The sequence below is a fragment of the Rattus rattus genome, chromosome 6, assembly GCF_011064425.1.
Source record: "Rattus rattus isolate New Zealand chromosome 6, Rrattus_CSIRO_v1, whole genome shotgun sequence".
Lineage (NCBI taxonomy): Eukaryota > Metazoa > Chordata > Mammalia > Rodentia > Muridae > Rattus > Rattus rattus.
In genome coordinates this window covers 137,621,047-137,636,644 of record NC_046159.1, presented here as the reverse complement: position 1 = coordinate 137,636,644, position 15,598 = coordinate 137,621,047, and the positions used below count along the sequence as shown (strand labels likewise).

At 43.7% G+C, this 15,598-nt stretch overlaps 1 protein-coding gene across 1 annotated transcript in view; it reads left to right on the top strand.

Moving 5' to 3' along the window:
- The first annotated feature begins 242 nt into the window (after nucleotides 1-242).
- Cdk14 (cyclin dependent kinase 14) overlaps nucleotides 243-15,598 on the top strand; it is a 475,778-nt gene continuing 460,422 nt past the window's right edge. The window contains exons 1-2 of the mRNA XM_032907014.1: nucleotides 243-415; nucleotides 6,849-6,880. Of these exons, the coding sequence (XP_032762905.1) occupies nucleotides 325-415; nucleotides 6,849-6,880 (123 nt within the window). The 5' untranslated portion in view covers nucleotides 243-324. The remainder of the gene's footprint in view (nucleotides 416-6,848; nucleotides 6,881-15,598) is intronic.

Below are 15,598 nucleotides of genomic sequence, written 5' to 3'. Positions count from 1 at the left end.
CGCGCCGCCCCCGTCTCCGGTCGCGGCCGCGCGGCTCTGGCTTAAAGGAGGGAAAATGCGGCGGGCAGCGGCGCAGCGCGGGGCCCCGGGCGGCCGGGATCGCGCCGCCCCGGCACCACCTAAGACGCCCCCGCGCGCCCAGCCTCGGCCCAGGCCCGAGCCCCGCAGGCAGGCGAGCGCTGCGCGTCGCCCGCGGCCCGCGAGGAGGCGGAGGAGCAGGACGAGGCGCCGCCTTCCCCGCGCCGCGCGCCCTCGCCCGCCGTTGTCTGCGCAGCGCTGCGCTGGACCAGTTTCGCGAAGTTGCCCGGGCCCCGCGTCGCCCAGATGTGCGACCTCATTGAACCGCAGCCGGCCGAGAAGATCGGCAAGATGAAGAAGTTGAGGAGAACTTTGTCCGAGAGTTTCAGCCGCATCGGTGAGTGTGGTCCGCTGTACCCCGGTGTCCTGCGGGCGATCCCCGGGCTCGCTCCCTCGGTCCCCGCGCCCTCTCCGTGCTCAGGGCACCAGCCAGGCAGCTGCCACCTCCGGGTGAGGTGCGGACAGGGATGGAGGAGGACCTCGGTGGGGACTCCGGGCAGGGCAGAGATAAGCTGGAGAGCTACCCCTCTCCCCCACGGTCTGAGCTTCATTCGTGGACTGTCTCAACCCTCCAATTTGAGTTCCTCCTCCCCGCCAATAGTATCTTTGGCGCCTACAATGAACTGGAGAGGGGACACCAGGTCCCCACCGCCATCGGGGCTCTATGGCCACCCAGGTTACTTTTTTGTTTTTGTTTTTGTTTTGTTTAAAGCGCGTTGGTATTAAGTGTTTAGCCAATAATGTAGCTTTGGGAATTGTCGAAACGTTGACAGGCGCCTGATGTTTTTTAACGTACTCAACCTAAAGGAAGTGGGACAGATACCTTGGGACCTTTTGTTCCGTACTTCTGGTCCTATAAATGGAGGTTTGGGTGTTCAGTTTGTAGGTCTCTGAACCTTCCAGCTGCTATGGTGAAATGCGAGCGGTGAAGTTGTGGGGGGCATTTAGAATAAGTCTCTTGAACTTGCACTGTTAGTGCAGTCCAGAGGCTATTGTCTTCTTTAAAAAGCAACCAACCAATTTAACAGAGAATAAACAAACAGCAATAAGAAAAAAGGATTGAGGAATGTTTAGGATACTTAAAGAATGAATCCACATTACAGCGAGATGACAGCTGTGTCATGTGGAAGGGGTTTGTTAAATCTTGAGTGTTGGTGGCAGAGAGCGCCTGTTAACCTGAAGGCATATCTGCTATCTAAACTTTTGTCGCTAACTTTCTTTGATACGGGTAACTGCGCAAAGCAAGGGATTCTTATAAGTCCCAAACCAACCCATCAGAGTGTCCAAGCATACCTTCTGGCCTTTGGTTCACCTGTTATGTTAATGAAAGTTAATTAATTAAAAATAAGCCAGTTCCTTAAAATAAAACCATGATGTGCCAGTGTCAGCAGTCTGTTTCATAGCTCCTTATCCATACATGGAAACTATCTTCAAATAAACATGGATAAACATTTTATTATTATCATTATTGTCAATTTTGTTTGACATTTTGCTTTTCCTGAGAACGCTGTTAAGTTATGTGCGGAATCCACATTCGTCATGCCTTTTCTAATTACATGTATTGAATGTACAACGGACCCACTTTTCTGAGTTAGGCACGTGAGTGTCGAGTCCTACATTCAAGTCAAGTTTGAAGCCAAGAGGAGTGTGAGAGTGAGGTGTGCAGTCTGTGCATTATTAACAAGGATGTTTCAGGGCTGGATTCAAAACACCACCCAGGCGGGTTCTGGAGTCCATTAGGGCCTGTTCTACAGCACATTAGCTAGATATTTACTAATGCTGATGAGTCCGTTGGAGCCCCTCCAGTTTTCTCTTAAATAATTCATTGCAGTTGAGTCTCAGTAAGAAACAAAGGGCATTAATATAAAAATCTTGTATGTTTAAATAATTTTAGGGTTTGATGGCCCGTCAGTAATATTCGGGTTAACTGCAGTGTTGGCAGATAGATATTATAGTTAATTGGGCTTCCCAGATTATTGAGATTTAGTGATGTGAAAGCTCCCCTTTGAGTCTATTGATTCTCAGAAATGCCTGGTATGATTATGTGGCTTTTATATCCATTCTTTACGAAACAGAATGGCTCAGTAAAGAAAGCTGATCATCTCTTTATTGAAAGAGGACTCAGAAGAGCAGGTCTTACTGTGGTATATTGTGAAAGAAAATATTGACATTTTTAAGTGATTTTTGTTGTGTGTGCACCAAACCCAGGATAGTTATTAGGAAGGGCACTACTGGAAAACGTATCTTCTCCGATTTCCTTCACACTCAGAGGCGGTGAACTCATTTTGATGACCGAAGGGTTTTTTATTTTTGAGGACTGAGAGGCAATGCCGTGAGAGTTTTCTATGGGTTCATATTTTTTTTTTTTTTTTTTGTGGTTTTTTTTTTTTTTTTTTGGCACTTGGTGAAATGATGATGCAGTGTCTTGTGTGGCAATGCTATAAAACTCAACAAATGTTTGCAACGTGCCGTCATTATTAGGGATTAGATGGTCTCGACATGATGGTATTATAGGTAGAAAGCAAGGGAAGAAGAAGTGGCCACAGATTTGTAGTATAGCATCCTGAAAACATGGTAGGTTTTGGAGTTGGACAGTTCTGGGCCTGGCCCTCTGTTTTCTCTGTCATCTTGGGCAACCAGTAATTCCCTTAAACCCTTGCCTCTTCACCTGCATATCGTTGTATAATTGTGGAGATTAAGTGAGACAGAATAAAACTATCTGATACATTATCTCACATGGCGAGGATCACTACCAGAAGCTCATGTCGGTCCTTCTGATTTCTGTTTGTCCCCTCTTATCCATTTTCTTCATTGAGAGTCCAAAGAATAAATGGTTTATTCCCACCCAACAATCCAACATTACCATGTATCCCGTCGCCTAGTCGAAGAGCCATAGAATATTGCTTTGAAATATACATGCCGGCTTTGTTTTCTTTTCTTAACGCTATTCAGATGTAGCTTTGTTACATGGTGAAACGCCATCGTTCAGCCATAAGAAATCACCAATTACTTACCTAGAAAGCCCAGGACACTTCATGCATGCATATGATCTGCAATGAATGGTTGTATGTAACAGAGATTATGAGTTACAAAAGGTAGGATTGCTTAACTCATCATACATCATAGACCATGCCGACTTTGTCACCGTCAACCCCAAACACGACTGATCGGAGATTGCTACGTAAGGTCAAGTGAAACACACTGGGTTTCAAGCCACAGGGCTCTGATTTACGACATCTGCCAGGGAGTGACTACAACAGAGCTGAAGGCTCTTTTATAAGATGAGTGTAATTGAATTCTAAAGTCAGGCATCCATTTCCACAGTGCCTCTTTCTGATTTCCTGCTCAATAGCTCAGGATGGTGACCTGTTTAGGACGCTGGTCTTGTTTTAATACCTGTTCCCTCCTCTGCCTGACTTAAAGCTTCTAGGCTAACTATGGTAAACAGGAGCGTAGCGTGGGTAGCTTAAATAAGCCCACCCATTTTGTGCCCCTGTGCCTTTTTTGACCTTGCAGGTGGGCTTATGCAAATTGAGACCCTCAAGTGTCTGTGTGATTGGAGCCCTACTGACATCCCTTCACACCCGGTGGGAGTCTTTCCTAGAGAAAGTTTATGCTTGGTATTTGAGATGAGCCCATGTATGCCATTTCTGCAAAGGATATGGTTGGTGAAAAGCGGAAGCTGTGATTAAGGTGAATTCTTGTGGGTTCCTTGCCCTCTGCCTGTAGGTGTGTACTTCTAGATTGTCACTGACAAGCCATTCTGTGAGGAGAGATAAACGTAAAAGTGAAGCTTTCAGGAATTCAGTTTGACTATTGTGCCATCTTCTTTCCCAAAGCAGCTACAAACCGTTTTAATTTGGGTTGTGGGTATAGTTCAGTGAGGAGAGCTTGCCTAGTATGTGTGAGGCCCTGAGCTCTGGGTCTAGCAAGAGGGAGGGACAGGAGAAGGGTAAAGAAGAGGGAGTGGATATTATGGTAATGGGACTTGTGTTTATAGTTCTTACATTATATATATATATGTATATATGTGTATATATGTATATGTATGTATATGTATATATATATATTTCATTTGCTAAAACCTTAGTGCATATTAAAATAGGAGGTTCTCTCTCTTTGCCACTGAGGTAGAACTCGTTAATGCCACATGTTGCCATATACCTTCTGGTGCTAGATATTGTCCTGACACCAAGAGCTAGTGGGCGATATGGCTGGAACACAGGCTAGTGAGTGTGCATTGTCAGCATAAAGTGGCAAGTTCCATACTGAAGAATAGTAGTGAACTTGCCACTGGAGGACACAGCAGGATCTCCTTTGGTGAGTTACTAGGAAGCCTTTAGGGAACTGTGTCTGAGCTGAGGACCAGATAGATTCTCTGATCATATTCAACGACTTAATATCTACCCTTTTGTTAAGTCAGAGTAGCACAATCTGGGTATTGTCCCACGACATCCTTGAGGACAATTGTGGTTTTACATTTACATAAATGATTAATGACAATCAGGGAACATAATCAATAACAAGATGTTGTATGCGTGTTTAGGTCAGAGTTTATTCATCAGTAACCTGATAGCTATCTGGCAAGGACACCTTTAATTGGTCTTTGTTATGCTATCAACTGCTTTTTAGGGCAAGGGATGCAATATTTAGAAGAAACCGTGTTAAATGTCAATCTAACAATGAAAGGTACCTATTGAGTAATAGCCTTTTTGGTTCAAATCTACTCTTTCTGCGATGTGGAGGGCCCGAGTGTGTCATCGTGTAGCGGAGATCGTTTGCCTTTCTTTATTGCTTAGCAAATGCACCTAGAATTTTTTTCTTTATTCCCCCGCCCCCTTTCTGACTAATCTCAGATCCACCCTTTAGAGTTAGGATGCTAAGAAATTGTCAGAACTAAGAAGGCAAGAAACAGTGGGCCAGTGTGGATGCCTCCCCCCCTTTCATTTCTCAACGCCATTCCGCATTTTAGCCCCCAGTGGGTCAGCATAAGCTGTCGTACAACTTGGCCAAAGAAAACACACCTCTAAAGTTCCAGCACTTCTGTAATGGCCACATTGGATGAACTATTTTTAATTGTTTGTCTTCTGAGTCACAAGTTTGCAAGGCTGTCATGGGTGCTCTTCATTCATACTTGGTTATTGACAGATAAAACTGAATTTATGTGCATATGTGTATATATATATATCCTACTTTGTATTTGAAGTCAATGCTATTCATATATCTATATCTATATATCTATATCTATATATATTCAGGTTTAGCATAAATTAACAGCTCTGTAGTGAAAAGGTGCATGTGATTGGTTTGAGGAGCAGTTGGTGAGGCTGGGGCGAGGACTGCCTTTTAATTTTCCATTCAGGGCAACTTGTTCTGTCAGGAAGAAACTGGACAGTCTGTTATGGATCAGAGTCTTAGTGTAAAAGGGGGAAAACTATAACTGATAAGTGTTTTAGCTTCTCAGGCAGCCTGCACCCTGCTGGCTCACCACCACAGCTACATAATTTTGGACTTTTTAAAATGACAAATTTACGATCTGAACAAGAGAGAAAACCTTTTCAAGATTGCTAGAAAGCCAGGCATGGTGGCTCAAGCCTGTAAACCCAGCATTTGGGAAGCGGAAGCAGGAGGATTACTGCTAGTTCTAGGGCAAACTGGGTTAAAGAGTAAGACCTTATCTCAAAAACTGCACTACACACTATGACACCACACCTCACCACATCACACCACACCACATCTTACCACACCACACCACACCACACCACACCACACCACACCACACCATACCACATGGGTAGAGTATATAAATTTTTACTTAGGAGTTTCTGCTTAGCCTCACTAATTTCTCAGAACTCTATTTCCAGAATAATTTCCTTTTCATTGCTTTTACCAGAGCAAAGCCTTTCAGGCAATAGATAGCCACACCTTTCCATCCAGGCTAGGACTACCTAGAACAGGCCTGTAAACACCCATGCACTATTTTGTAGATTTGAAGTATTTCTTCAAGTGGTAGTTTCAGATTAGTTAACGTTTTGTGCCTCTCCCATACTATGAAACATTATAGGTAACTGGGATTTAATGAACTGATATTCGACAACTACAAGTAACATTCTTCTCTTTTCTTTAGAGTGAGATAAAATTCCATTTCTAAGGTTAAGTGTATTTAAGATAAATCTGAGGTATTTGTCAATTCCTATGAAACATTATGAATGTGTTCTTTTTTCCCTTTGGAAACACTTGACTATAAAAATTCATCGTGTTAGGTGTTTGAGTTAATTCTCTTGTTCTACACAATGCTTATTTGAAAATGCTTGGTCTTTTATTTCCATGTTTAAACTTTAGTTAGGACTAAACTGTCACTTAGACACTATGCAGAATGTTTGCCATCCTAACAAGTGGCCAAACCACAGAAGGACACACCAGGTGTTTGAGAGGAAATTTGTCTGTCATTACGTTGTGTCCCTTCTACTTCCATTAAAACATGTTCTGCTGAAGGAGATGTGAAAGCCCTGCATGCTTTTCTTCCCTGTTTTCCAGAATGCTTCATTTACATATTTATGAAAAGCATTTCACAGAGAAACATGCCGTGCCGTTCTCTCATTTGCAGTTTTTGTATTTTCTATCATGACATCGTTATTCAGGTTGGGGTACAGTTTTGCTTTCGGAGATGAAAACACTGCAGTGCTCCGGCTTTCTGTTTTCTAGAACTTAGGTACTCTGCCTCTTTGGGATGCTTCACAGTAATCGTTCTTTCTCCTTTTCTTTTCTAGCTCTGAAGAAAGACGACACCACCTTCGATGAGGTAGGCTAAGTTTCTTCCTCCAACACAAAGGCGGATTTATTTACTGTTAAGTAGAGTCCGTAGGTGCTGACGTTGTGCTTAGAAACAGAAAATGATAAAAACAAAACAAAACCCCAAAGCTTAAGAAACAAGTAAGAAAAAAAAAATCCCACAAGAAATAAGAAATAGCATTTGTTTATTTAGTTACCCACTTTTAGCCTTTTATCTCAGTAGTCATTTAACTGAGTTTTGTAGCAATCCTCAGACATGTATCTTTGGATCAATAAACAAAAGATGCGTGCCTGCCTTTGTGTTGTTGCCTTCTTGCTGACAGCTGTGCTGAAGAAGCCCACTGTGATGCGCATGTGTCGGGCAAGTCCAGAGCTGTTGATAAGTTGGACAGCAAGGCTCCTTTCCAGACCTTGAGGAATCAGGTGTGATGTGTTGACGTCACAGATTGTGTTCAAGGCTCCCAAAGGAGAGGGTGACTTTTTCTGTTCCAGTTTCCCTAGTGTTTGCGGATCAGATGAGTCTCTGTTTACTTGCTTCAAAGTAGTGAGGAAAAAAAAGTCTTCTTTGACATTGTAGGTCTCTGGGATTTTGTTACTGTCTTCAAGGTGTTACAGACAGAAATGTTTCATTGTAACCATCTGAAGCCAGTCATGGGCGGATGTTGTGAACTCGCCCTGTGCACAGAGCGTATGAAGTTATATGTAAACAGAGATGTTTCTACACCTTGTGCTTACCCCACGGCCTAGTGAAAGCATAGAGTGTTGGCTTTAATTCTTTAATGCTCTTAGATTCCATGAAAGAAACTATGACCTCTCCCTCCACTGCAGCAAGGGAAAGGCACATGTGCTTCCGGTGTGTGGTGTGTGCTTGCCCTGTCTCGGGGGGGGGGGGGGCTCCTCAGGGCAAGCTTGCTGGTTGGGATTTCTGGATGGGGCTAGTGCCATTTGGCTCTCGTGGTCTGCAGATTCATCCCAGCACCTGCTCCGACTTTCTGGTCCAAGCTCTGTAAAGCTGTGTCACTGGATCCAAAGCAACGTCCTCAGACAACGTTCCAGTTAATTCCTCCTAACGTTAATTCCTCCAGTCCTTTCACATCCTTAGTAGGTAATACTGGGATTTCCTCCAAAACTGCATTTCTGGAATTTCTACTGTTTCATTACTGAGATAGCTGTTTTCAAGAGAGTAATTTTTTTTTTCCAGGAGAAATCAGAGTGAGAATTTTGGGCACCTTTTCTTTCTTTATAAAGAAAAATCCCCTTATAATTATGGAAGTAATTTAACCCTACATAAAGAGAGACTTAAAGAAAGGGAGGAAGATAAAATCCTTCCATTGTGTTATCCAGGTATATTCACTGTTGAATATTCTTGCTTCTTTCTCCAAGATTTAAAGCCATAACCCATTATTATACCACTTTTCTTCTTTAAGGCGTGGCATATTTCTCCGTGTCTTCACAGGCTTCTCTTAGTCGGTGTAAGGAATTAAAAAAACAAAGCGAAACAAAACAAAACAAACAAATCCACCTCTTTTCTTCTATGTGCACCAGTGTTGTGTGTGTAAGTCTATCTTGGAGCCGTAGGTGCGTTTGTCTAACCAAACACATACAACTGAGGGCTGAGGCAGTGCAATGGCTAGAGTATATAAGGATGTCACGAGCTGGCAACTACTCCTCTACTCTTACTTCTAAAACCTCTGTGGAATCATTTGAAACAAAATCATCACCAGCTCAACACAGTATTTTCTTTCTTTCATGGCACAGAGATTTTTTTTTTAATATTTTAAATCAGAAAGTTGGACAATGCCAGAGCTGGAAGAATGGTAGAAGCCATTATTTCCTCATCCCAGCATTTCACAGATGAGCACATTAAGATGCAGAGGGCCAGAGTAATTTTCAGCTAGTTAAGGAAAGCATCAGGTCACGATCTGGAGGAGTAGCAGCAGCAGCATGGGCCTGCCTGGGGCTAAACGCTAAGGCATCCACCTGCAATTGAGCAACTGCTACTGGTTCCACAGGTCTGCGGAATGGTAGTTCCTGCCTTTTAGTGACTTGAGTGGATGAAGTAAGTCAGTGTATGTAGAGCCTTATGAATACTCTCTCAAACACTGGAAGCGGCAGAGCTTATGTCACCCTCCGTGGCTGTCGCCAACACTGCCTTCATTGCTCTGTCTTCTCTCTACAAGGGTGATGGAAGGATTCAGTCAGAAAATAAAGCTGTAGAGGAGATCCCACTTCAAATACACTTCCCACATTTCACACAAGGCCTCCTGTGATGATTTCTGTAGCGAGACGGTGAAAATATCTAAAATCCACCATTTTTATTTAATCTTCCACAAGGGGATGCTTTGGGTTCTAGGGTAGGATTCTAAGTAGCATGGTTAGCTCACAGAAGAGTAAAATCTTCCCAGGATCTCAGAGGAACACTAGACGTGAGCCTATGTAAGTGAGAAGCAACCGCTTTTGAGGATCATTTCCAGATTGCCTTGGTAGAAGTTTTCTTGAATGTGAGGTTTTTTTGGTATTTTTATTTTTGACTCTTCCTCTCCTAGTGTTGGAATCCGGTCCTCTATAAGGCTCTTGGAATTCACTTGAGACTGGAATCCTGCAGCTTGAGGGCTGGTCAGTTTCTTCACTAAGCAGCAAGGTGTGGCAGCTCTCCGCTCGCTCTGAGTTCATGAGCTTCACGATCCTTATCACAGAGACCTGCAAGGAGTTGCCTGTCCTGGAGTGTGGGCGCTGCTCCGTGATTGGTTGAGGATTTCTTTCAGGCGTGTGCAAATGTTTGACCTTAACCAGAGGAGGAAAAAAGATGTATTAGTTATTTACTCTTTGACCGTAATGCTCTGCTGATTTTTCAAACAGCATGAGGTTGTATTCAGGGACTATGTAAAGTAGCTCATGTGTGTGTGTGTGTGTGTGTGTGTGTGTGTGTTTACAAGTAACCGGTTTGAAGTTAACTGTTGAAGCCTTCAGATATTTACAGTGATAGGTACTGAATGTTGCTGAAGCCCCTACAGAACAGAGAATTTTAAGGGCTATTGTAGCCCTTCCTTCATTGTGTGTTCATTGGGATCCTGACCTAAATGATAGCCACTTCATGATTTGTGGATGGAATCTATAGGTGTTGGAAGGACTAGTCAGTTTTAAGATTTCAGAAAAACGATCTCACCAGTTTTAAACCTAACGGAACCACAACCCACGGAAGTTTGGATCCTTGGGGTTTTTGTGCAGTATTTGGCTAACATGAAGAAATTAAATAGGTAAATGCTGGATAGAAGGTAAAAGAAACTTGGTTTCTTACGAAATTGTTCTTACTGGGCACGGTGTGTAACACTGTGATGACCTCTCCACTATGTGCCTGAGATTTTGCAGAACTTCCTGAATGTTTCTTCGGCCAAATTCTTCCGGAAGCAGTAGACCTACACCATGCCTTTATGCTGAATATCAGGTTTTTTTTTTTAATGGTTTCTTTTGAATAATTATGATGCCTGATACACAAATGATGAGAAAATACAGTTATCTGCCAGTGTAGACCTACCACATACAAAGGCTTGTGAATATTGGAGGAAAAGGCTCCAGTAAGTGTGAGTGGATCCACGTAGAAAAGATTGGAAGCCTCTGATGCTTCAGCAACCCACGAGTCGTGAGAACTTAAATTGTATAGTCTGCTTGGTGTTGTTAAAAAAAAAAAGCCCAGATGAGGAACTCCAACAAAATTTTGACCATCCTTGGCTTTTTGTTGAGAAGTACAAAACCTTTAGTGTCCAGGGTTTCAGTTGAGTGCGGTGTGCAAATCTAGGTAACTCAGCACTTATTCCTATGGTTTTTGACAAAAAGCCTCCTAATATATGAGCTTTCCTGCTGTGCTTGCTGTTGTCATAGCTGCAACTCCCAAGGAGCTCCCGGGACTTGTTTTGATATTTTCCACCTATTTAACTCTTGAAATCCTAGGGAAAATGTAAACAAAATGTATATACAAAAAAAAAAAAACTAAAATTATTAAAGATTATTTTTAATAATGTTATGAGGACACCGGCTTGGGGCAGGGATGTTCCTGGACCCTGTTTTCCAGTGGCTGTGACTGTGTCTCTCCTTGGTGTCTGTGGGTAAATACATGGTATCCAGCAGTCTGTACTCAGGGATTTCTTATTTTAGGAGCTCCAGCCCCCCTCCCCCTCCCCCTTCCCCTCTGGTTTCTGCCCTTCCCCCTCTCTTGGCCCACCCCATCCCATTGCTCCGGCCCTGCACGTTGCCTATCTTTCTTCTTTGGCTGGGCATCTCTCTCTCTCCTGCCCGTGCCCTCCGTGGTGTGCTCCTCGGCACATCATATGTAATCTCTGTCAGCCTGGATTTTGACCTGTCATCTTATCTTCTCACCTGGTCTCTGCCAGGAGCTGCTTGAGGAAATCCCTCTGCAAACAAATGTATCAGTTCCTGAGGTGGCTGCTACCTCAAGCAACTGAAGAGCCTTTCATCTCTGTGGCTGTCACTGGCCAGAGTGCGGCTGTGTCCGCTCCTTGTCTCTGGTAGAAGGCTTTCTCACTCCATAGTCCCTTTCTAGGACTGTCTGAGTGACCGGCTTCAACCACACACATTTCTGGAGATAAGAAGTCTGAAACCAGAATGCTGACAAAGTTAGCTCGTTCTGCAAGCTGAGAGAGAAGGACCTCTCCATAGTTGTCTCTCCTTGACTCGTAGATGCTGGCTTCTTCCTGTTCCTTTATGTCATCTTCAATGTGTTCCCTCCGGCCCTCCCTCTGTCCCTCCCTCCCTCTCTCTTTTCCTTTCTCCCTCTCTCTTTCCCTCCCTCCATCCATTTGTCCTTCCCTCTTTCTCCCTCTTCCCACAGGGATATACTATGTAGCCAAGGCTACGGCCTGGATTCAGGAGCCTCCTACCTCTGCATAGCAAATACTAGGGCTATTTTTCCTCTTTTTATCAGGGCATCTTTCAGATAGAATCAGGATCTCTCTGTACTCCTGTTAATATAATTATGTTTGCAATAATCGTTTTTCCTCCTCCCTAAATAAGACCGCTTCGGGAGGCGTCAGAGTTAAAACGCAGACATGTGAATTTTCGTGGACACGGATCAACCACCATGTCCTTTCTTTTCTTAAAGTACCCAGTCTTAGTACCTTCCCACCCCCTTCCTCCACACGTACCTTGCACGCTAGCCTTACCCACTCCCCGCTGACTCCCCTTTCTGGCCACTTCCTCTTCCTGTTCCCCGACCCCTGTCTCCCCCTCTCCTCTTCCAGAAGCTTCCATAACTGATTCCTTTTTACATTTTCAACGGTCTCTTTTCCTAGCACGCTTGCCACAGGCTGTGAGTATACTCCGCACGCCCTCGTGTTTTCTTTTGTAACAGCAGCCCTCTGCCCTCTGAGATCATGTCTCATGCTCTCACTGAGTGTCCCTTGCTTTTGGCTACCGTCTCATTATAGTCACTGCGGAGCGCTTGACTCAGCTTTCTCTCCCAGACTCTGCACTGAGGTACCCACATCCCCATTTAGGTGTTTCTGCCCTTGTGTCTACAGTCGTCCTGGTCTCGGTGCACACAGAATATTAATAATTCCCATGTTGCCCAAACCTGCACTTTCTCTTGTCTTTAACGTAGAAACTGGCTTTTTCCGCTATGTGGCTTTTCTAGGGCGGGAACCTCTTGTCTTCCTAAATTCTCCAGCCCCCAAGCAAGCACCAGCTTGGCTCTTCTCCCTCTGTCCCCTTGGTTCCCACCACTGCTATGGACACACAGTCTCTACATCTCTTGCTTGGCCTTGTGGCTGTCTTCTGTCTGGCTGTCTTCCCCGTGGTTTGCTTCCAGTTCCGACCCGATGAGATCTCCAATACAAACTATGCTCTGCTCACACTTCCGCCTCTAAAGGTCTTTTGTCAGCCGTGAGTTCGTTTTCCTGGTTTGACTTTCAAGGCTTTTCGCAGTCTTCTATTGCATTTTGGCGTTGCTGTGCCTGGTGGACATTTATTCACTGTTCTGAGGCCCTCTTTATCATTGCCTCTGCTGCCTGTCAGTTCGGTGCTCTGTCACTGTCCCCTGCTTTATCTCGGCTCCTCTTTGGTCTCATGACTTCACTGCTCCCTCACTCTAGCATTCCCCAAATGCCTTTCAAGGCATGAACCTTCGCTGCTTAAAGACTCATGCATTTAGAGCTTGTGGACGTCTGCCTGGTGTCAGTCTCTGGTCATGAGCTCAGCTCGATTCTCCATCTAGTCAGACGTGGAGAGGTAAATATTGAGTTGTTCACCTGGTGGCCTCCCAGGACACCTTTCGGTCTCATTCCGTCTTGTAGAACTACTCTGTATTATCTTGTTTGTTTCTCACTGTGGTCATTCTGCCTACCTTAGATGCTTCCGACCACAGAGTCCTGGCTAGTTTTATGTCAACTTGACACACGCTAGGCTCATTGGAGAGGGAACCCCAGTTGAGAAAATGCCTCTATAAGATTAGACAGCAGGCAAAGCTATAGGGATTGTCTTAATTAGTGATTATAGTGGGAGGGCCCAGCCCATTGTGGGTGTCATTCCTGGGCTAGTGATCCTGGGTTCTAAAAGAAGGCAGGCTGAGCAAATCATGAGGAGCAAGGCAGTCAGCAGGACTCCTTCATGGTCTCTGCGTCAGCTCCTGCATCCAGATCCTTCCCTTTAGAGTTTCTGCCCTGAATTTCTTCAGTGATGAACAGTGCTGTGGAATTATTGAACCAAATAAACCACTTTCTCTCCGAGGTGCTTTGGTCTTGAAGTTGTATCACAGCCGTAATAACGCTGACCAAGACACAAGGGAACCTATACATTATTGTTAAATTATAGCAGAGGCCACCGTGTTTCAAGCTCGTGGTCTTGCCCGAGTTGAAAAAGAGCCTTGAGTCTCCTTAATTCTCTTGTTGGAAATTTAGTTTAAATTTTGCATGTCTACAACTTTCCATATTTTTGCAATTTCTATTCTAAAAATGGTCGATCAGATTTGCCATCTCCCTAATTATGGTCGACATAATTACCATAATTACGTCTCGTCCGGGACCAGTGGCTGGAATGTCCGGGTAGTGCTTTAAGAGTCAGAGTAGAAGTACATGTCACAAAATGCAAAATGTGTGACATTCAGGGGAATTAGTCACCTTCATTTTGGCAAGACAAGAGAGCTAATAGAAATCGAAAGCCCAAGCATCATCCTGTTTCTGCCTTGAACATCATTATTCTGCCAGCAGGGTCACCTGGTTGAGCTGTGTCCTTTGAGGGGTGAGTGCCCCACCCCCACCCCCGACTTTTTTCCTTATTGTGTGTGTGTGTGTGTGTGTGTGTGTGTGTGTGTGTGTGTGTGTGTGTGAGAGAGAGAGAGAGAGAGAGAGAGAGAGAGAGAGAGAATATTCATTCGTGGAGAGCTGACCTTTGACAGTGGAAGGGTTTCTGTATTGCGTAAGTACTTACGTTTTTCTCCAACGTGTGGAGTTTGAAGTACTGAACTTGCTTGGCCTTGGCTAAGGTCCTCTCTTACCAGGAACCGTGATGATTGGAATTGACCAATCAAAGCTGAGGTGTCTCTGTTTTCTGAGGCCTTGAATCTGTGGTCTACTATTGATTTCTAAAACTATAGCAGACATGTCTTCTCTTGTTCTTGATTATGCAAGTTCATAAGGGTATAATTACAAACCATTTGAACCATCACTGCTGTTTTACAAACTTACTTTCTTAAGACCATGACAATGTCTTTAAATTTCTTCAAAGATCATTTTCAGCATTTATGACAATGGTCAAAGAGATACGTTCCCCTTATGAGCCTGTTTTATATTTTATTTTATTTTTACCTCTACCATACATTCTCATTATTCTTCCAATTTATTATTTGGTTTTAACATTGCATTTTCTGTTAATATTTAGTTTTATTCATTATTTTGCTAACTACTCCTTTTAGAACATATATGCCTGGAAATCTTAAAGCTATTTCCTTTATGATGTGGAACCGTGGCTGTAATATTAATTACATGATATTTTTAAAATAAAAATATGGTTTTCTTCATACGTTTTTATTGTTTAAAATTTAATTGTGAGCGAGCATAAATGTTTGCCTATACTTTATACATAAACATCACATGCGTGCGTGGTTCTGAGAGAGGCCAGAAAAGGAAGTTGGCTCCCCTAGAACTGGAGTTACAGACAACTGGAGTTACAGACAGTTGAGAGAAGCCATACAGGTGCTGGGAATCAAACCCAAGTCCACTGGGAGAGCAGCTGGTGCTCCTAGCTGTGGAGCCATCTCTCCAGGCCTTTGTATATTTTAAAATATCTATTCCAAATTGTACAGTATTAAATATATATACATAGATACATATACATATACATAACACACACACACACACACAGGGCAAGGAGAGAGAGGGAAAGGGAGAAAAACCTTTTTATGGTTTTTATGAGCAAATAGAAGACAGAAAAGTGTTTCAGCAGCATATAGTTGTACTTCGAGGAGAATTCATATTTGTCTTCTCGGTGATAAAAATGCTTTTTCTTTGGTTTTGTTTTGAGATAAGGTCTTGGTGTATGGTCCTGGCTAGCATAATATTGTACTGTGCAGCTCGGGACGGCCTTGGATTCATAGCGAACTTCCTGCCTCGGCTTCCTGAGTGCTGAGTTTACCTGGCACCCACATCGCATCCAACTTAACACATGAAGGTGACGTGTGGGTGCTGGAAGAGGCCGAGACCTCAGGGGGTGTCGAAATGTT